Source organism: Eublepharis macularius, chromosome 12, assembly GCF_028583425.1.
Source record: "Eublepharis macularius isolate TG4126 chromosome 12, MPM_Emac_v1.0, whole genome shotgun sequence".
Classification (NCBI taxonomy): domain Eukaryota; kingdom Metazoa; phylum Chordata; class Lepidosauria; order Squamata; family Eublepharidae; genus Eublepharis; species Eublepharis macularius.
The window spans coordinates 38237429-38259890 of NC_072801.1; the positions used below are offsets into that span (position 1 = coordinate 38237429).

The 22462-nt window shown below is 44.2% G+C and overlaps 1 protein-coding gene across 2 annotated transcripts in view; it reads left to right on the forward strand.

Moving 5' to 3' along the window:
* Positions 1-22462, forward strand: part of RARA (retinoic acid receptor alpha) — a 190648-nt gene that overhangs the window by 65476 nt on the left and 102710 nt on the right. For both annotated transcript variants that reach the window (XM_054992974.1, XM_054992972.1), the window contains exon 2: positions 4457-4962. In XM_054992974.1, coding sequence (XP_054848949.1) covers positions 4785-4962 — 178 coding nt within the window. In that variant the 5' untranslated portion in view covers positions 4457-4784. The remainder of the gene's footprint in view (positions 1-4456; positions 4963-22462) is intronic.

The window sequence follows — 22462 nt, forward strand, 5'->3', positions numbered from 1 at the left end:
TGCATTGCCAGGCAAAAGATCAGCTCCAGCCAACCCCTCCTGTTTGGCCAAGCAAAGGAAAAGTCTGTCTTGTAGCAACCAGCCTTTCCACCCACCCGTACTCACGCCAGAATGCAAACCTTGAACACCCTGGCAAAGGGAAGAGTCATTCTTAATGGCAGTAGTCTTTGCCAATCCTTAACGTGTGATCCGGCCTGTAAATGTGCCCCCTATTCCCACTTCAGCACCCACCTCTTGCAAGCCTTGTGGCTAAGACTGTGTGTGATTTTTTTTAACATGTTGTGTTCTTCATTTCTAACAGAGAAGTTAACTTCCACCAAGAACACAGCATGGCCTCCAGTTCTGAATGGTTCATCTGCACATGTGCCTCTCAGATTCTTGGTCTGTAGGTTGACTGTAAGGCACTGAGGAAGAAGGCATTCTGCGCATCCTCAGAAGCACTGCATGTTCTAGGGCCAAGTTCAGACATTGTGAATAGTTCCTGAACTGTGACTTCGGGACTACTAGTCTCTCTTCCTCCTTCTCTCTTCCATTATCTTCTTTACCTGTTTTTAATCCAGGTTGAAGTGCAGAAAGGTGCTTCACCCACATGTAGAGTAGGGTAGAAAATGGAAGATACTGTGGAGAATGGGAGAGTAAGGGGACTTGGCAACCCTACTGCAGGTGGTGGGAGAGCTTGCAAGAAGGCAAAGGAAGGACGCACAGGCAGGTCAGGGCATGTGGGTGGAAGGGCAAGAAGGGGAGCCAAGTGGGCATAGGGGGCAAAAAGGGGAGCCAAGAGTCCAGTCTCCCCTCAAAGGTGGAACTGGCCCAGATATATTCTTTTGGTTCATTAGTGGGAAGAGGCCATTTTGGATTTTCCAACTTGGGCATCATAGTGTCTTGGAGAGGGAGGATGTGGGATAGGGGGGTGGCAGGCAGTGAGGACTCCCCCCTCACCCTCCATTCAAAATTTTCCATGAATTAGTTTCCTCCATCTGCTTCTTTGGGAAGAGGGAAGGCTTTTTATTTTTTCCCTCCATTAATCAGCATTTCTCTTAGTGGCCTGCACTCAATTCCCCCCTCCCATGATTTATGATGAGGCGGGGGCAGCAGGTAGCCAAACCTCCCGACCTCCAACTCATTTGTCTGGAGGGGCTGGGTTGCCTGTCACCTCCTGTCAAGGGAGAGCGATAAATGGTCTCCTGTGGTAATTGCCTGCCTGGGGGTGTGTGTGTGAAGTGGGGGGTAGAGTCGGTAGTGGGGCTGGCTGGTGACAAAAATAGAAAAAGAAATGGCACCCATTAGATTTGGGGTGGGGATATAGAGTATACCCATAAAATTAAGTAGGAAGGGAATATAAATTTTTGGAGGGGTAGGGAAAAGATTTCTGCTCTTGCAAATTGAGACATTTCTTCATCTTGCTCAAGTTTACTGTCCTTTGTGCTCTTTTTGACCTATCCCAAGTAATGTTTCCCCAATCCATCCCAAACTGGGTGAGGAATGGTAGAGTAGAGACAGCCCCTTTCCCAAGTGTGCTGGCAATTAAATTAAAAACTGTTCTTTTCCTGTAGCGCTGTCTGGAAAGTTACTGGGTAGGTCCTGCAAATAAATGCTCTTTCCCACCCCTCAGGGTGCAGGACTCTTACGTTGGTGTTTCAAAGTTGCTTGGTAAAGATTAATTACCCCAACACAATTTCCCCCTAACTTTTGCTAGGTGAGGGACAGCGGAGTTTTTAAAAAAGGGCGAGGCACACTTCACTTTTATAGCTGAAAAGTTTGTTTCTGGAGTGAAGAAGCGTGAAAGATTTCTTGTCTTCAGTGGAGGCTGCTTTTCTATGTATCTGCATGAGTCACTGAGTGCCCCCCTCTGGCCTGGGGAAGCAGTTACTTGTGAAGAGATGCAGCAGGCACCCTCCCTTTGAGGCTGGTAATTCTGTTGCATTTTTTCAGTTAGGTTTGATCAATGCTAAGGAATAGCAGAAGCTGTTGATTATGAGACAGTAAAGCTGCAGTAGTAAATCATGCAAAGATACGTTGGGCACCCTCTTTCTTCAGTAGGTACTTGGGCTCACAGGGCCCATTAACTTATTACATTTAGTTCTCGTGGGAATGTTGGGAGTATATGAATTGCTACTTTATTATACACAAGCTACCTTACTGCATTTGAAATCTGGATGGTAAAACCAAACAGCTTAAAACCTATGTCCCTCTTCCAAAGAGTGTGTTCTAATTTATATTAATGCCTGTTTCTCCCCTCCCCCCAACCCCAAACTTGTGCTTCTTAACTGTAAAGCCTTCTGTTTCACTGCTTTGTTTTGTACAGTACCTAAGACGTCACATACAAAGCTCTTCATGGCCTTGGCCCAGCATACCTACAGGGACCGCCTCCCTCCCTATGTTCCTCCATGGTACCACCCTGCACATGGGCAAAATCAGTATCAGCCCTTACTTGGGCTTTCTCTGTGGTGGCCCCTACCCTGTGGAATGGTGTGTCTGAGGAGGTCAGGAGAGGCTCCATTCTCTTAGCTTTCTGCAAACGATGCAAAACCGAATTATTCAAAAAGGCTTTTGTATTGTAGGGAGGGGCTCTCAGATGTTTTGCTAATGAGTTAAGGACCACAGACTGTTGTTTTAAATATGTGCTCTTATGAGCTACTTGTGCTTCATGTGGTCTAATGTCAGCCCTAGAATTGCTTATGTTCTGTTTCTAAGTCTTTGTAAAACTGTGTTTATTTACCCTATGGCATTGTTTATAGAAATGTCCTTGAAACTGACTGTACTAATCTCACACTGTGTAATCTGCCTTGAGTCTCAGTGAGAAAGGTGGACTATAAATGATATAAGCAAGCAGGCAAGCAAACAAACATAATGATGTCTTCAATAGTGTATATAAAAAGAAACCTGCATTATACAAAATAAGTTGTTTATTCCAGCATTGTGTTTCCAGGAATAGCCTGCCAAATATTTCCCAGATAAAGTCCTTGAAGACTGATGGTTCAGGGGCAATGGACTCTAGAGAATGTTTTTAACTGGAGCACATAGAAAGTCCCAAAATCAGTCCTGGGCATCTCCTGTTAAAAGGCTTTTAGGTAGGAGGGCTGGGAAACATCTTTTTCTATCTGAGAAACACTACCAGCTGAGAGGGACAATATTTGGTCTGAAAAAACTATTGGTTTGACTTAGTATAAGGCAGTTAATGTATGCATGTTCTAAGCTTGCGAGGCGGGTAATGTCTTGTTTATTCTGACCATCTGATACCCAGAGACTGTCCATGAAAACATGGAGGTTTTATTTAGCTGACATAGATAATAGTAACTTACAGTCCTCTCCTCTGTTAATTCATCTATTGCTTTTTAAATCCATTGTAACACACATTAAGAGGGGTTGATTGACTAATCCAGAAGAATGATCTGGAGAAAAAGCAGTGCTGGGGAATAAAATATTTTGCCAGCGATATTTAGTCAATGCCTTACTTAGTTAATCAATTGGACCATTAGATCACACTGTTCTAATTAGGTAGCAGATTTTAAAAAAATGTTCAGCTTTTAAAAATACAAGTACTTGCAAAAACGGGTGACGGGTGCCGTTTTAGAGGCATTACTCATACTGTTCTGTTCAGGAGGGAATGCTTCTGCTCAAATGGTCAGAAGCCAAAGTGTGGGGACTGCGGTGGTATGCCAATTGCCAAGCAATGGGAAAGGAGCAAGAGGACACAGCCAAATGGTATAAGAAAACAGTTGAATTAAAAATTAAGCAATGGGACTTCAGTTGATTGTGACTTTAGCTGGACTGGACTCTGTGTGTCTATAACTTTGCTCTTAACAGTTTGAGATGAGATGTATCTCGTCCCAAATTGTCTTGCAAGAAAAATAACTGGAGGTAATAGTGACTTTATTTCAGAAGAAACATTTTCATGCCAGACTGCTTTATACTGAGCTAAACCTTTGATTGATCAAGATCAGTCTTGCATACCCTGACTGGCACTTGTCCTCTAGGGTCCCAGGCTGAGATCTTTCACATCACCCTCTATTGGACTCTTCTAACTGTTGATGTCAGGGATTGAACCTGGGACCTTCTGCATGTCAAGCAGGTGTTTTATCTTGTCCCATCTCAGTCTCCCATCTCCCTTGTCCCATTGATGCCTTAAGCTTATTTTTTTAAGTCTTTGTATACATGAAAGCTTACAGATAAAATGTAGGATGAAGTCTGAATCACCAACAAATTATCAAGGGGGGATGGTAACTTTAGATAGTTGTGATTGCTGGGAGTTTCAGTTCCTGCTAGATACTTTTCAGCAAAAGGGCATGGTGAAGCCTAGCTGGTAGTAGGCAAAAGGTTTTGTGTTTGGTCCTCAAATCTCCTGGTTCAAGACTCTCATAAGGAATTGTTTCTTCACAATTGCCAGACGCTTGCTTATGAGCTGTCTTTAGAATGCCAGCCTTTCTTTCACTATTTACCTTTTTTGTTTCTACAGCTGTGGCAACAACTTGTGGAGAGAACCTCACTGCAGTCCCCTACAATACTCTCTTTGAAGGATCGGAACTGACAGGAAGTTGTCTTGAGATCATTTGAAACACTGAAGATCCGTCCATTTGTCCTGGGGGAATTCTCCTGTGGAAAGAACGCTGGTGGGCCACTTTCTGTATCATCCTGCTTGGCCCTGAGGAAAGGAGGAGGTGAAAGCTGCATTGCTCCTGAATCGAGACTTGACAGGATCAGATCAATATTCTGCGGTGGGCACTCCTTATTCAGCCCTTATGTGAGTCCTTCACCAAGGATCAGGCCTGTGGAGTGTTCCCACTATGGCGAGTAACAGCAGCTCCTGTTCCACACCGGGGAGCGGGCATCTCAACAGCTACTCAGTACCTCACTATGCGTTTTTCTTCCCACACATGATTGGGGGCCTGTCACCACCAGGGACTCTGCCAGGGATGCAACACCAGCTACCGGTCAGCGGGTACAGCACACCATCGCCAGCCAGTAAGTAATCTGGATTCACAAATAGAGGTGTGTGCGCGCACAAACGTGCACAAGAAAGAGATGGGAGGAGCTGGAGTGACAATATGAAAGCTTAAAGCAATGGGGGGTCCATTTTTAAGACAGCCTCAATACGTCCGATACAACATACCCTTTTCTGAGTTAATGGCTCTTTGATGCATTTATAGCATGGGTAAGAACCGATATTTTGGGTTGCCAGAGTGTTGGAATATTATAATACACATGGTGCGGGCTTAAGTTGTGGATGGAGAGCCTGCTGTTCAAATTGTGTGTCCATCTTCATCATGAATGGAGCAGCCACTTCTGTAATAGGTCTTTGTGATGGCCAACTGAAGCATATCCATTCTGTCTCCATTTCCTCAGGGCATGTGAAACCGTCCTTTAACAAAATCTATCTTGTCTCCTGTAAAGGTGTTGTGAAAATACGTGCCAGTTTGTGAAATGAGATGCATGTCCCAAACATCAACATGAAAATTCTTTATGGATTTGCTTAAGCAGTAGTCTTTTGCGGCTTAATGTTGAACTAACTCTTGGACTCGCAATATGGAGCTGTTTCAGCGTTCCTAAATTAAGTAATAGTAATAAACTTTCCCAACTTCTTTGTAAAGTCAACAGTCACATGATTTGGCACATACCCAGACTCTGAGAACCAGTTTAAGAACTCTTGGTTTTGACTGTGGCATAGGTTTAATGCTCAGTTGCATTTAAAAACCAGCTTTTTGTTTTTGGCGTCATAATAAAGTTCTGTCAATGAAGTGCACTAGTTGAATGATGCATACACTCACACTTAGGAAGGTGCCATTGCAAGCAACCCCTTCTTCAGTGAGTGTATATCCATTCATTATATTTTAGTTGTACCTTTTCTCCAAGGAGCTCAGTAGTCACACTCACAACTCCATGAAGTAGGTTTCACTAACAGTGAGTTAGTACTTACCCAAGGCCAGTGAGCTTCATAACTGAGAAATTTGATTTTCTATTTGCAGACTAAATTCTATATCCCTTTACAGCACTGGCTCAGCATGATCAGCCAAACTAACTCCAGAGGAAAGAGAATGTTGAATTTTGGGATCTTAGACGGCCCTGGTTTGAACTCCTTCTGTTACGAACTTGTCAGTAGAAAAGAGCAAGAGTCTAGTGGCACCTATAAGTCTAACAAAATTTGTGGTAGGGTACCCATCTTGATCTGTGAACTTGTCAGTTAGCCTTAGGTAAATTGCTCTGCATCTCTGCCTCAATTCCATGCCTGTAAAACGGGCGTAATGGTGACCTACCTCACAGGAGAATTGTTGGAACAAATCTGACAAAAACCATGAGGCACTTTGCATTTTTAGGGGAATGTATGAACGATGGCAAGAAAAGTTACCCTTCACCTGATGTTGGGAACATATAGATCTGAAATTTGAGTGCTTCTATTAAAAATCAGTTTTGGCTTTAGGTTCTGCCTGTGTGTGCCTGAAGAGAAATCTGCATGCTGCTGAAAACGGATGGTTAGTTAGGTATATTCAGATGTGAATGTTTTTGTGCTTTTGCCCAGAATTCTGTAATTTGAGAGAGGCAGTGTGTTCAGAAAGAAATCCAGAATATTATGCCTCTTTGGGAAAAATGTTCATTGCTAAGGGTGGATCAGTTCATGGGAAACAGAAAATGCCTGTTCATCAGACCTTCCCAGAGACTGTCACTTGCATTTAAAAATAGCTGGTTCACTCTGTATGAAGTTGCATTTCGAAAAACTTCCCAGTCCACAGACAGACAGACAGACAGACACACCCACCCACCCCTGGCAACAGGCTTTTGGAAAGCTGGACAAGCAGAAACCTGTTCTAGCAAGTGAGTTGCATTTGTTGGAGTGGGTAAGATTTTCTTACCAATTGTGAAAATGACTTCATTTCCTCCACTGAATCTGTCACATATGGGATTTCCCTCGACATAGAAAGGTGCTGACTACAGTTGCAGTATGTGCTTCTGTATTCAAGTAATGTGTGGATGGCATGAATGAATTCACAGCAGCTGTAGTGATTTTTTTTTTGTTGAACAGCCTGCTCTGATGCATATTTACTCAAGAGGAAAGTCCAAGTGTGTTCAGTGTGATTTACTCTCAAGTAAGTCTGCACAGGAATGCAGTCTTTAGTTCACTGGGCGTTGTCCACAAATGGTTAGCTCTTTATGCTCTAAAGGAGGAAAAGAATAAAATGTTTGAAATGTTGCCTTTACTGGTCGTCTGGACTCAGTACTCATTCACTGCAGCTGACCAGATAAGTGGCTGTTGGCAAGCTTGTATTGGATAAGAAGTGTAAAAGCAGAAAGCAATCAGAAATGGCTGTTGCATAGAGGACTGTATGAACTCTGCGCACACATAAAAAACCGAGACAAAACACCAAGAGATCTGCTGAGAATTGATCACATTTTCTGTGAAGTGGGCAGTTCTGCAATCTTTATCAGTCATACGCAGCAAGAAAACTTGTATATATTTGCTTCTGAATCTTTTGCAGCTACTTTGTTTTGCTGCTGTGCCTCAAGAGAAGTGGGGCACTGAAGCCTGACCCCTGGAAATCCTGCTCACTTTCCCCCTTCCATAGTTCTTGGGGTTTCCCCAGGCCTTGTGTCCCGGGCCTATCTTCCGAACCATAAGGACTAGAAACTTGGTTTTTAACGTCAAACAAGAGATGCTCAGAGGAGGCTATGCTGCATTCAACATTGTGTCTCATGCTCATCTAGCAAAATGGCAGAATCCCTTTAGTGTGATGTGCAGATCCTTGCCACCAAACGGACCGATGCCAAGTTTCAGTTTGGGTTTGATGGACCTACTTGAAAGTGACAACTTAATTCCAATATCTCTGTCTTTGAACACAGGGCAGCTCAAGATCAGAAGAATAAACTTTGGAATAATGAAAGATTTCCTCCCTCCACTTAATTGCTTCCTTGTTTCTGACCCTGTCGGTGTTTTTTCTTCATCACATTGTCCAGCTTACTTCTATAACCATCAGAACTAAAAATATGAGTTTTACGTAGGTGCAGTGGGAATTGTATAAAGTGTGTCTTTAGGCCAAGCCCATTTTCCTAACATGGCAAAAAGTACAGTGGGCTAGGATCTCCTTCTTTCTACCTCCTGGCCAAGAGAGGCCATAATAGGTTGCCTGGGGCTTGCCATAGAGACTTGCGGGCAGTTGAGCTTTCAAACAACCTTGCATGGTTGTGGAATTTTAAAATAAACCATCCATCTCTTCCCTTCAAGAAGATGATGCACCCACTGTCCTCAACTCCCTCCTGCCTCTTCCACCTCTACAAATTTTGACTCAAACTCACGTGTCTTTTCAACTGCCTGTGATGCAACTCTGGGAGAAGCGTAGTACTGGAGGGCAAGGAACAGCGTTGTGCAATGTGGCCGGAAATTAAAAAGTTGGGGTTGAGTGAGCTGTTGCCTTGCTGATGGATAAAGATGAAATGAAGGAGTGTCCCATTATTGATATACATGAAGGTCACTTCTGAGCTTTGCCTCTTGACTGTTGCTTTAAAAAAAATTACATTATTGCAAGGAATTGCCTGTTTGAAGAAGGGAAAAGTTGGAATTGGCTCCCTTGTGCTCTTGGAACTCTTTCCAGCATAGGTAACAGTTGCGTCTGCACTGCCTCTCATTTGGTACTATTTCCAGTGTGGGAAGATGCCTGTTTTTCAGCACTAAGAGTTGTCTCTAAAAAGTGATATGGTTGAACTGACGTTACATTCTGGAATCTATCTTGGTTGCACGGATTCTTGGCTTTTAGCATTTTGGATGGCAAGAATGTTTCTAGTCCTCAAGAGGAAACTCGCAGGGGATTATGCTGTAGTGGTCCACGTGAACCTTTTCTTCTTCCTCTATGGGCCCGTTCCTTGTACATCTTTTTGGCCCAAATCCTTTTCAATTGGTAGACAATAAATAAAAAACAACTTAAAATGCTTCATCTGCATAGTAAACCTTGGAGTTTGCAGTTGTAAAATTAGGGGAACTGAAGCTACAAGAGACATATGCCTAATGAATAAGCAAGTTTATGGTAGAGGCAGAATTTTTAATACAGGATGTAAAAGTCCAAAGAGGCCCTACTGTTCCATCCATAGCTGTTTTTTTTTTAATTTAGATTTTTGCACTTGCCATATTGAGTGCTATGGATGTATTTAGTGTTGTGTATACTCAAGTGATAAAATTACAAATTTTGCATATAAAAAACCACTTGAATTCTGCAACCTGTATCACATAAAGTGCACATTTGCTTACATGTCATAATTTAGTTTCTCCTAATCAGTGGATGGCACAAGCACCTTTGCAGGGTCTCAAAATTCTGCTTAACAATCCTCTGAGGCTTTGGCAATTTGATCAGATATTCTGCCATATTTTTCAAATCTGTCTTGGTAGCCTTAAGGACTAGCAGCTTGCATTTAAAAAGCAAAGAAAACAAGCTGAAGAACAAAACTTCATACTGTTTCCCCCCCACCCCTCGGCACTTTCCGCCAGCACTGCAAACCTTTGAATGACTGGTTTTCTTTGGTTGAGGAGAGCTTCTTATGAAAGGTTGATTTTCAGAGTGTGAAGGAACTGAGGATATGTGCAAGTTATTGTTGGTTCTGATTCCGTATCCTGCCGTACTGGAGCAACCTAGGCTGTTTCTCACACGCTCAGCCTCCTTGGTCCAATAAAGTCAGTTCTGGTTTTTTAAAATGAAAATAAACTTGTTGACTTCTAGGCCAATCTTCTCCAGTCCATTTGGCTAGTCGAAACTAGTTGTGCTTTGCTTCATTTGAACACTCAGACCGTTTTAGTCATTCGTATTTGTGGGCAAGGCCTAGAGTGGCCAGGTCCCCTTACCCTCCCAGTGGGAGGGGGGGAAGTACTTACCTTGATAACATCTTTGTGTGCACACTCCCAGTGTGGCATGACAACTTTACTTCTGGGAGAGATCCCAGGCTTTGTACGGAGCCGATTTGGTCCAGAGCACAATGACGTCACCTGGGAGTGATGTTATTGTGCCGTGCCGGGAGGCGTGTCCTTGCGCCTTTCCTCCCCATCAGCCAGATGAGTAGTGATGAGGGGTGGAGGTTGGGAGTGGGGGATTCCCCTCCCCACCGGAGGACTGGCAACCCTAGTAGGGTTGCCAGGTCCCCTTACCCTCCAGGAGGTGGAAGGACTTGACACCTTATCAATCTTCTTGTGCACAAAGTGCATGCTCCTAGCACAGTGTGATGATATCTTTTCCAGGAGTGACATTATTGTGCAGGCTCCCGCGCTTTGCATTGTGCCAGTTTGGGCTAGGAGCCTGTGTGATGACATCAATCCAGAGCTGCATGATGACATCAATCCTGGGAATGATGTTGTCATGTTGTGCCAGAGAGTGTGCCTGGGAGGCCTGTTTCCCTATCTCTCCCCCCCCCCCACACACACACACTGGCCAGGTGAGTTGCGGGGGGCGGGGGGGCGGGTAGAGACTGGGAGTTGGCGATTGTCCGCCCCTGCCGGGGGACCAGCAAACCTATATGCTGTAACACTGCAACATCTTTCAACCTCAGCTGTATAACTGCCTTCTTGGCTGGGGCAACATCACTTCTCCAGAGATGCAGTTATACTGGAGAAGCCTTGGCAAAGATGTGGTCTGAGACATTCCCAATTCAAAATGTACCCCTCCTTCCACAAATTCAATAGGTAGCCTTATTCTGTATAACATGAAGGCACTGAGTGCTAACCTGCTTTACAGTGTTGCTGTAGTGGATTACTGAGATATGTAAATAAACCCTATGAACACAGTAAGAATCCCTTGGAGTGCATCTGCATGCAGATATATGTGCAGTGTACTCACACCCTTGTGGAATAGGCTGCCTCATGGCAGCCAGGGGTCAACCCATGGCAGGTATTCTCAAGTATGATGTGGTCTATGGCAGCCATTTGCTTTTTTATGGGAGGAAGCAACAGGTGAGTTCTCAGATGTCACTGGGATGGTGCTAAAGCTACTGCCATCTGAAGCTGGAGCTTGGGAAGCAAGCCTGCTCCTTTCCGTACTGCTTCCATCCCTTCCTCTGAACTGTCCACCTAAACAGTTCAGTTTTACATCTTTTGTGGAATGTCAGGAGCAGAGAAGCCTTCCTGGCTTCTGTGGCAGGCCAATCCACAAGGTGAGGACCACAACAGAGTCCATACATACGTATGGTTGCCAGCCTCCCAGTGAAGCCTGTAAATCTCCTGGAAGGACAGCTCATCTCCAAACTGCAGAAATGTTCCCCCGGAGAAAATGGTTGCTTATAATGGCCCTCATAGGCTCCACCCCCACGTCTTCAGGAATTTCCCAACTCAAGAGCTGCTGATCCTACATGGATATGCGGTTGTTGATCCTAGCCCCTGGCAGGGTGGAAGGGATGTTGGGAACTGGGGCACAGTTTTTCAAAAGTATTTATATAATCTCTGTGTTCAGTTGAATGGCAGCATCTTTGTGTGCAGAGTTGGCACCGCAACCACCCTAGCCATGAGTCTGTACTGCCCCCCCCTCCCCAAATGAGCAGGCAGGGGAGCAAAGAAGCTCTTTTTGTACCCATTATGTGGAAGGTCCAAGAGCACAGGCTTGGGCAATCCTTTCTCCTTGCCTACCCATGTTGTAGTGTGATTATGAGACCTCTGAGCCATCTCCCTTGTGCTGTGCTGTGGTGTGGTGTGTGTGTGTGAGAGAGAGAGAGAGAGAGCGAGAGAGAGAGACCCCCCCCTGTGTGCTTGTGCGTGAACAGAGAGGTGACTGAAAGAGAGTCTTGGAGGAACACTTGAACATCATCCATCTCTCTCCCCTCCCCTTCCCGCTAAGCAAGTGGGCCCGTTTTTTATAAATAGCTTGAATAACAGGAAACAAAGGTTTAAAAGGAATAAACAAACCTCTTGACATACACTGAGGCCAATGAGGGGGAAGGGGTGTTGAGTGGGGGCTCTAGAGGAGCCTGTATTGATTGTTCCCATCTCCTTTCCCTCCCTCCCTCCTTCGAGGCCATCTCTAGCGATGGGGTGGGTGAATGGATGGGGTATGAAAGCAAGCAGAACAGGGAGCCAGAACACTTGGGTTCCATGTACCCTGGTGGTGTGCTGTCTTTACTACTTTACGGGAAGCACACAGCAATATTAGACAGCAAATTTACAAAAGTGTATTCAAAGTGCAAGTGCTATAAATAGTGATAATTCATACATATTCCAAATTCATACACATATTCTTATTCCATATTCCTAACAGATTTTATAGGGAAAACCTTCACAAATGTACATAGAACGGTCGGGCTACAAATCAATAAAGTCTTTTGTGGATTCTTATGCAAAGTATTGTGCAAAATACAGATGTTCCTGAGTCCTTCCAGATCGAAAAGGAGCGACAACGTTGGAGATGAAGAACAAAATTCCAAATCACGCGGGCGTGGTTCCACGTGATTTGGAATTTTGGGAAAAAAGCCCAGGCAAGTAGTATTATCTTCTGAACACAGTTTGCTTTGGTTGCATAGGGAATATCAAAACCAGCATTTCAAAGTAAGGTTTCAAGTAAATTTACCAACTGCAGGTAGTCTTAACTAGAATTTCAGGGGATGTGTGAATGCTTACAGCCTCGCTTGTTCCTTGGTGCTCTCTGCTGGACAATCTGGGTCTCTTTGGAAAAAGAAGCGGAGGTGACAAAACTGGCATTTGTTGAAGCAAACCAGGGTTTCAATTATGGTCTGTCTGCTGAATCCTGGTCTGGATTCCAAAACTAACCTTAGTTAAAATAAACAATGGCTTAGCACTATGCCTGAAGCAATTGGTTTTATTATATCTTTACACTTTTCTTTCTCTGAAAAACTCAGGACAACATAAATGTCACTCCCAGCCTTTATCATCACAACAATCCTGTTAGGTAGGTTAGGCTGAAAGATGACTGCCCCTAAAGTCACCAAGTGAGCACAGGTTGCGATTTGATAGATCTTTGGCATACTCGGTAAAGAGTCAAGCATTACATTTGTTTTTATGTGTATGTCTATGATCATAGTCTTAGAAATGTGAGGTGTGAACAATTAGTGGTGCAAACTTGTGTTTTGCAAACAAACAACTGTTTATCCCCGTTAAGTATACCTTCAGCAGCAGACCTTATTTTCCATGTTTGTTATGTGTGAAAAGACCCATTTAGGAAGGTGAAGCAGCTGTGTGGGTTCCTTCTGTGCTCTTGTGAAAACAGTCGGCCCTTAGCCCCTGTGTGGAAGCAAGGCCCCTTCTGGCTTTCTTGGAATTCCTGCTTGAGAATGCAAACTGTTGAGTGGAGTGCATTAGGGGGTTGGACTTCTCAGCAGAAGTTGCAACTCTTTCCACAGGCCTTCAAAACCCCAGAGTTGAATCCTGGGGAGAAAGCAGTTACTCAGGCTTGGGAACATAGAAAATCAAATATCCCAAGCCGTGGCTGCTTACAATTTATGCCACCAAACCTGGAAATTTCTGCTGCTTGTTCCCCAGTGCTTGGGAAGCTGCTTGTGATCAGTCAGTATTGTCTGTGGGATTGCACAAGGCTCAGATACTCTGCATGATTGGTTCTTATGTTTTGGGGCTTGACCCTGAATTCTGGGATGTCCTGACTCCAACAGGCAAATCATTGAGGTTGAGTCAAAAAAGAGAAGGACTGAAAGATCAAAGCTTACATTTATATTACACAGAAATCATATAATCCAAAAACTTTGAGCTCCCTCTCAAGTAAATTGCATTAGGAAAGGGTTTAAATTCGGAATATGTTTGAAATACAGAATTAAAGCATGGCACCAAAAGCCCACAAGTGATCAGCACAAAACAGGAATGGCCGATTGAAGTCTTGCTTGGACTCCTGTGCCTTTCAGGAATTTGCAAGGATCCCAGATTCATTCTCTCTCTCTCTCTCTCTCATATATGCTACTGGCCTCCGCCCCCCCCCCCCCCCAGATCAGGGAATCCTGTCTGCCCTGAGCTGCACGCTCATTCTGAGTGGCGCATTTGCAGTTTCTTAGTGGGGCAAAGTTCACCCGCCTTGGCGTTTCCTAGAGCTGACAAGACTTGTTCCTTTTGCCTCAAGCCTGGGGTTGCATTGGCACAGTGCCCGCTTCTTCTGGCAGCTGAGATGATGTACATAGATACCATGGGTAGATACCATGGCTAATCCCCCCCCCAAGAGAGGTGCTGGAAATTAACTCCTTCTCTCCTGGAAAAAGCGAGTAACTCAGTGATGGAAGAAAAGCGTTTGGCCCACGTTTGTAGGCAATGTTGTCTGTTTAATTCTATAATAACCCTGTCACTGAAAACAGGTGGTGGGTTTTAGTAGAATTTAAATGCTGCTTGTTTCCTCGGCACTCTCAGATGTAGGTTTGGAATCTGGCAATTTCCAAATCTTTCCCTGATTTCCTGGGAGGGAGAGGCCTGCATTGATCCTGTCTTCACCTTACAGTCTTGTTTGTTGAACACTGTGAGAGCTAAATGTTCAACCCCCAAATGTAATTAAGACACAATTACAGCCTGGTGTTATCTCGTTCCTGTAAGGCCAGCCCATAATATTTGGTCACCTGAGGAAGAATGTTCAAATGGTGCTGGCCCTGCTCCCAGTTGCTCAACCTTCTGTTTTGTACAGGGCCTTACTTGTTGCGAATGCCGTACAAGGCACACTATAAAACCATCATTTTGTTTCTCTCTTTCACCTTAACACACCAGAATTAGAGCTGTAATCCAAAACCATTATGTTTAGAAAACAAACTGTGAGGGCACGCACATAAGATGACTTTCTAAATTTAGTTGTGAGTTTTTTGAAAAAAATAAAAACCCTAAATTGAAAAATAAAATCTAACTCTCTTGGTACTTCCCAGTCTTTAAGGAGGTTTTTTTTTTGGGGGGGGAGTAGTATTTTTTTTATGGGAGTGACTAACATAGCGCCCCCCCCCAGCCTTTCCAAGCCTCCCTTTATTTGATAATTGCAGTGTTTATGCCTCTGCCACATTAACAGCCCGGCTGGATCCAGTTAGTACAAGATCAGTAAAGTAGGCCTTGCTTCAATTAGCGATGATTTGGACACAAGGCATAAGGGGGGGGGGGGGGTTCTATTCTCCTCTAGCGGGATGTGGCCACTAGTAGCTATTTGAAATTAGAGCATGGGGGTGGTGATGGGTGGGGGATCACTAGATTAATACGTTTGGGAAGCAGAACAGGAAGACCTTTCCAAGAGTCATGAGTTTCACTCTTAACTAGTGGAAAACATGGACTTTTTCAAATACTGAGTGAGGGGAGAAGGGGCATGGAAGCCAAACATCAGGGAACTGGGCACCTTTGCTCCCTTGTAAGCCATGAGACCGTGTGTGGGATTCATAGCCTAGAGGAGAAAAAGCACAGAGATCTGACTGAACGTGCAGGCAGTTTCCTGATATTTAAAGAATCTTGGAATGAACAACCCATCCATGTTCACTCCTTTTTCTAATTATTTAGCATGTTTTGTAGACAACCTTGTGTGTGTGTGTGTACATATGTATGTTGTGCTTGATATGTGGTGCTCAGTTGTCCTGAGGAGTCTAACCTGCTATTGGAAAAATTGCCCTATATCAAGCATGTCCTTCACAACAGTTAGCAGTGGTGGGAAGGTGTGATACCAACAGCCCCACATTCCACCCTTGTAACAGAGAGTTGCCAACAGCCCCCTCCTTTACCTTTTGCAGTGGTCTAATGTGCAGAAATGTAGCAGATGATGCATTCTCCCGTCTCCGTGCTGAAGAAGTGTTACTTTTCAAGGCATGGGAGCCTAGGCAAGGAGAAAAAGTTGGCAATTCTACTGCTAGTTTGTTGGTTTCAGTTGTGAGTGCGGCATGCAGAATTCTTATGGCAGCATTGGGATGCTGTTGGAGAATACCCATTAACATCACAAATAACTTTATCAAAAAGAGTCCAGTAGCACCTTCAAGTCTAACCAAATTTATTGTAGCATAAATTTATTGTTAGTCTTAAAGGTGCTACTGGACTCTTTTTGATTTTGCTACTATAGACTAACACGGCTAACTCCTCTGCAAATAACTTTATATGCACCTTCCCATTTTTAGCCAAAGTTGTGGCTTTTTAAAATTTTCTCTGATTGAATAAAATCACATGTGGGTCCCCTTGCAACAGAGCTGTACCCCTTCCCCCTGTTATTTTGTTGTGGAATATTATACCCTTGGATTGCACTAGGAAATAAGGATCCTAATGATAAAATGCTGTTTTTCCTTCTTCTCTACTCATCACCTTTTGCTAAAAATTCCTGCACCCCAAAGGATTGGCCAAGAAGCCACAGGTAGAAGAGAGCAGATTCGGGTTGAACATGAAGGAGAGCATTCTAGTGAAAAAGAGTACCTAAGCAATGGAACAAACCACTTGATGCTATAAAATCCTTTTCTACAGACGTCCAAGAAATGGTTAGACTAGTACCTGTCGTAGATAACAGATTTAAGTGTGAGATAGTCTGCCTTATCCTGAGTTGCCGGGCCCGTGGCATTCTGTGATGTAACAGAAGGGCTAGAAAGCCACGATTCCTGGGGTCTGCCCTCCATATGGGAGAATTGTGATACTAAGTGGAAGCGTGGCTCTAGGGCACCCGGTTTCCATCCCTAGATCTGGGGAATGAGTTGGGCTTGTGGAAAAGGGGTGGATGGAAAAACAGATAGGAACCAGGATATTTGGGTTCTTTTGAGAAGGCAACTGCAGATGGGTAGCTGTAGTAACAAGATAAAATGGGAGTAACCAGATTTATTCGAGCATATGTGGGATGTCAGAATCTGTGCCTGGGTGCCTGTCCAGTCTCGGACTAGTAGCTCTTTTTCAAATACAGTTTTGTTTAAGTTAGAGCGGTTAGCAGAGGTGGGTAACCCCCTCCTCCTGCTCCTGCTGCTAGGATCCTGACCTTCCATATGGGTTTGATGTTGCACATGTGTGCATGGACAGAGCCCTCCCTTCCCATAAATCTTCAAGTCTAGTCTCCCAGGCCTCCTTCCCTCTCCCCAAACCCTCTGGTACAGGCAGAGTCGCCCTTTGATGCAGACTTTGGGGTCATGGCTTGGACCGTAGACTTGATTAAAAGCACATGGGCCCTATTTGTGTGTACGTATTTGTCAGTGCTCCCCCTCTCCAATTCTTCAGTATGGTTTCTTCCTTCTTAACAGCATTATCCTATTTTCTCCTAAGAACTTCTTTACCAGCTCTCACCAAGGTTTTAGATATCCTTCATGGCACAAAATTGACTTTCATTCATCTCTTCCCCCAACCCAGTCTTTGCTTGTAGGCCTCCTCTTCATGTTGTGGGTGATTGGTAGGGTTTCCAACCTCCAGGTGAGGCCTGAAGATCAGTTGTAATTCTGAGAGATCTCCAGGCTACAGAGATCAGTTCCCCTGGAGAAAATGGCTGCTTTGGAGGGTGGGCTCTATGGCATTATACCATGCCCTCTCTAGGCTTCATCCCCATCTCCAGGAATTTCTCACCTGGTGTTGGCAGTCCTAATGATTGGTGTTTCCCACCACCACCAGCATTTTGCAAAGGGGGAAGTGAAAATTGGTCTCAAACAATGGTAATTTCTCAAGGCTTGCAAGCCTTATGCTTTGCTCTTGGACCTGTGGGTTCGACAATGGTTATGCAATGATGTGGGAAGGAGGCACTCTGTACATGCTCAAAGACATACTCTGTCTAGATTCATGTGTTCCATACCTGAGCCCTGCTTCAGATTAAGAATGGGGCATGTGTATGAGAAGAGCGAAACCCTGCTTCTAATACAACAAGGTCAGAGGTTTTTGTGGAGCAGGAGGTCCCCATCACTTCTGTCTGTGTGAACTGAAATATGGCCATAAGGTCAGGCACAAACCAGGAGCCCTGAAAAAAACAAGAGAGAGTTGCCAGGGCAGAGCAGCAGGAGAATTCAAAAAGACAAAAAGACTTTTTAAAAATCAATATAAAAATTTGACATCTAACAATGCAGCATATTGTGGGCTGAAAAGTCCCTGGGGATGACTGGAAACAGTACACACAGTATACAAACAGTTGTTTTTACCAGGCCCAATCATTCCACAGGATTACAATTGCTACAAACAGCAGGTAACATCATATGGTTTACATATATGAAGGTATATAAATGTTGTATTGTGACACCAGCAGATAACTTCTAAAGAGTGAAGTTTGTGGACTCTATGTATTGTCGAAGACTTTCACGGCCAGAGAACGATGGTTGTTGTGGGTTTTCCGGGCTGTATTGCCGTGGTCTTGGCATTGTAGTTCCTGACGTTTCAGGAGAGTCACAGTGTCACACTGTGACACTGAGAGATCTCTGTCTTTTGGTGCTACACCTCTGAAGATGCCAGCCACAGCTGCTGGCGAAACGTCAGGAACTACAATGCCAAGACCACGGCAATACAGCCCGGAAAACCCACAACAACCATTTGTGGACTCTGTTTACTTTAGAGAGCCAGTCTGGGGTAGTTAGTGTGTAGGATTAGGGAGCTCTGGCTTCAATTCTTCACCCTACCATGAAGCTGTTACCTTGGGACAGCTGTTCTGTCTCTCAGATTAACTTGCCTCATGTAAATGAAGGAGGAGGAAACTTTGCATGCCTCTCTGGGCTGGAGCCTTCTACATGCCAAGTAACATCCCCCCCCCCAAGTACTTGCGTGTTGCTCTTTATCCTTCACATGATTAGAACTTGGGTCACCTGTGTTCTAGTCCAGCACAGTATTTTTGTGTTTTTGTAGTCTGCCTTTCTCACAGAGACTAAAGGCAGATTACAATCTAAGTCCATGCAATCAATAGGATGTGATATCTAATAAGCAGTGCAATAGGAGTTGGATGTTAGAAATCTGAAACAAAACATAAGTATTAGACATAATATAATTTTTTTACATTGTTTATGTAAGTAGAAAATGCGATCAAGATAAGACATACAGGAAACAGATATTACATGCAATACACAGTAGCATAGTCTACAGTCCTTTTCCCCTTTATTAAAGCGCCTTCCTAAACCATTTGATTATAATATAGCCCTGTTACCTTTATACAAATCCTGTCCTGAACAATTCTCTTTTCTGTAGTTTGTGGAATGACAGAAGTGTGGGATCCTTCCTGGCCTCCTCAGGCAGGCCATATGATAAGCGGGGTGGGTGGGTGGGTCCACAAACAAGAGAGTAGGTCAGTACTACCATGAGCACTGTGTAGCCTGGTCACCATTTTCCAGATCTGTTGAATGGGGATAATTGCAGAATTCAGAACCAAATAATCTTGGAATACCTAGTAAAAATATTGAAGCACGTGTTTTTGCAGAGAATTACCTGCTTTGTTAGATACAAAGGTGACTTTAAATATGATTAATACACTGTGCAAATTAAAAGCAATCTAGAATTGAATGCTAATTACATTAATGGTGTTCAGAATGATAACAGAATGGAAGATTATTTGCCTAGTCTGGACTTGGTTTCTTTTACTGTTAACCCCTTCCCGAGTTCTCTGATGATGTGTCTCAATCTCCCATAAACATCCCCCCCCCCCCCCCCGTGATGGCCATTCAGAATTTACACACACATGTTTTTTTTAGTCTGAAATGGGGGTAGCCACATAGAACACTCCTCTTCATCCCCTTTTTACCTTATTTAAATTGAATTGTTCTGGCAGAGAGAGAGAAAACAGGGGCAGGGGATAAAGCCTTGTAAAGGTGTGGGTATGGGGGAAGACCCCCCCCACAAGATCTTAATTATACCTTTAAATCAGTGTGTAAAATAAATTTAGCTCATAGCAAGTAGCGAGATGATAAAACTCTTTGATAAAAACTCCCTATTGTGTGTATGTGGAAGAGATGCGGGGAGAGAGGGAAACAGGCACCCCCAAGCAAATAAAAAATACAGAGTATCCTCACTCCCCCCTCCATGATGCCTCGGGATGTTGGTTATTAATGGTGCCTTTTGTTCAACCTATAGTGTCCCCCCCCAGTTAGCACTCTCCCCCCCCCCCCCCGCCTGCTGGCCTCTGGGCCCCTGGAAGCTGTCGATCGGTAAAAAGTGATAAATACAATAATCTTGTCTGCTTCTGATTAAATTTATTCCTGACAGCATCGTTTATCACAAGAGGCCAGGATAATCACAAACACACCAGGAAGGGTCTGAAAAGTGCTGGCGGGGAGGGAGGGGGTGACAAAAGGATATGGAGGGGATGTGGCAGGCTGCCTGTGCTCTTTGGGTAAATGGAGGTGTGAGTTGGGGTAAGGAAATTGGTGGGGGCAATCTGCTCTGTCCCATATAGTGGAAATGGGTGGGGCAGGGGAATATGACTCAAGGAACCTGAGCTGAAGAGGTGGGGCGGGAAACCAGGAGTGCATGAGGTAGTTAATGCCAGAGGGTCACAGTCTGGTAGTTCATAAAGATTTAGGCTTGAAGAAGTCTGAATTCAAAATATTTTAGGGGAAACAGGTGCCCCTTTCTGGACAGGGGCTGAATTGCGTTTGCAAATGGTGGCCTCTTGTGTGCCATCATTTGCAGTGCTCAGCATGGTGAGGGAGAAATGCTAATTCTTAAACATCCAGGAATCTGCGTTGAGGCTAGTTTGCATTTCCAGATTGCATATCCTCACTGTTCGGAGATACAGATCTCCCCTTGATGCTTTATGGTAATGACAGCCTGATGTGGAAAGCTCCCTTATCCTCTGAAGTTCTGTGGGAGTGTAAAGTGTCAGTGGCTCTATAGAAACAGAATCAAATGTTTAATGCCACCCCCTCCATATGAAAAGCAAAGCCTCCTTCCCATACCAGCTCTCTTTAGAGCATCCCATTCCATCTGGGTGAGTAGATATTCTGTAAGAAGTTGACCATGAAGCAAATGTCTCGGGCCGGGGAGGGGGGCAGACTTTCTCTGAAAATGGCCGACCTCTCTCAATATTGCTCAGCCCCAGTCAGGTGTTGAGTTGAGGAAGTGTGCTGAACTTAGAGGACCACTGCAGGTGGGATTTCCAAGAGCCAAACTAGACGAGTCAAATTACACATGGTCATGAGAGTGTCTGTTCCTACCTGCCCACCTGCATTTTACCCCTGGTGAACATGTGTTTTGTAGCCCTTGTCCGTGCACATGTCGGGTAACTGGTGTAGTCGCGGTTGTGAGTGTTCATAGTCATAATCAGCAAGTCGCCATTGCAGAGTGTCGATTTTGAGCGGCTTCCACTTCCCTCTCCCCTCTTTTTGCCCTTAGATCCGGCTTACACTCACACTGTTTTGCTTTTAATCTGGTAAGTTTTAAGTTCTCCTGTTTTCTAGTTGACACTGCCACCTTTCTACTTCTCTTCCCTGCACCCTCCTTCCCTCTTAACTTCCTCCTTCTCCTCTTCATGCAGCGTCTTTGGTCGGGATAAGGAGGAGGTGGGAAGAAAGAGCATGGCAACATGATTAAGCATCTGAGCAAAACTTCAGAAATATGCCTGATACAGGAACCTGAAAAGGACAGGGTGGGGGTGGGGGTACTCATTTTCCAGCTCGGCAATACAGAGCAAATTGGGTAAAATTTGGCCATTGTTTCCAACAATGGCAGGCTGAGCTGCAAGATCCCAGCAGAGGTGTGGAACCCCCGCTTTTAGCGCACACACACCCAGGAAACCTGGTGGGTTTTTCCCCCTGATACTCCAATTGAGTCTGCCTCTCAGAAAAGCTACAAAGGAAGGTTTGAACAGGCATGAAGAGAAGGTGCATCATGGGATACCATCTCTTGTCTGGGAGAAATGGGGAAGAAACATGCCAATCCAAGCATGCGATTGAGTGCCGATTGAGTGCAGTGTGGCTGCGGTGTGAAAGCAACAGGAAAGCAACGGGGAAACACGTCATGTAGTTTGGCTCACAATCTTAATATCTAGGGACAGGAAGGATTCATATGCCTCCACTCCACTTATCCATAGGTTGGCATCTAAAGAAATAAAACTGCTATTAGCACTGCCAGCTTACTTAAGCAAGTGAGCCAAGTAGCATGCTGTGGATGTTGAAAGAAATTTTGCAAACCATTAGAATTTGGGGTCATTTAGTAGAATTGATGAGTAGGTACAGAAATGATGGTAGGAAATTCTTTACACTATGCTTAATTGACTTAAGGAATGCAACTTAAAACATCCATATGTTTGCTATTTTTCTTTTTTTATTGGTTAAAGCAGTTTACTGTAAAGCAAACAAATTAAAGCCAACCAGAAACCTGGCATGTTAAACCAAGACAGGAAAATACCACCAGTAAAGAGCCACTTCGTTTAGCAAACTTTAAAGAAGGCAAAGCTCTAGAATTCTTCCCCCAGAGAGAATTTTCTGTCTACTTCCATTTCCATCTTCTGCCAGCAGGCGAAGACTTTTTTGTTTCATCTGGCATTCCCTCAATGACATCTCCTTCCTGCCCAGTGTTTTAATTGTTTTTATGTCTTTGTATGTATTTTAGCTCTGATTTTAATTGTTTTAATGATGGGGGGGGTTGGTTTTAATGAGTTTTTAAATGAGATTTTATGAT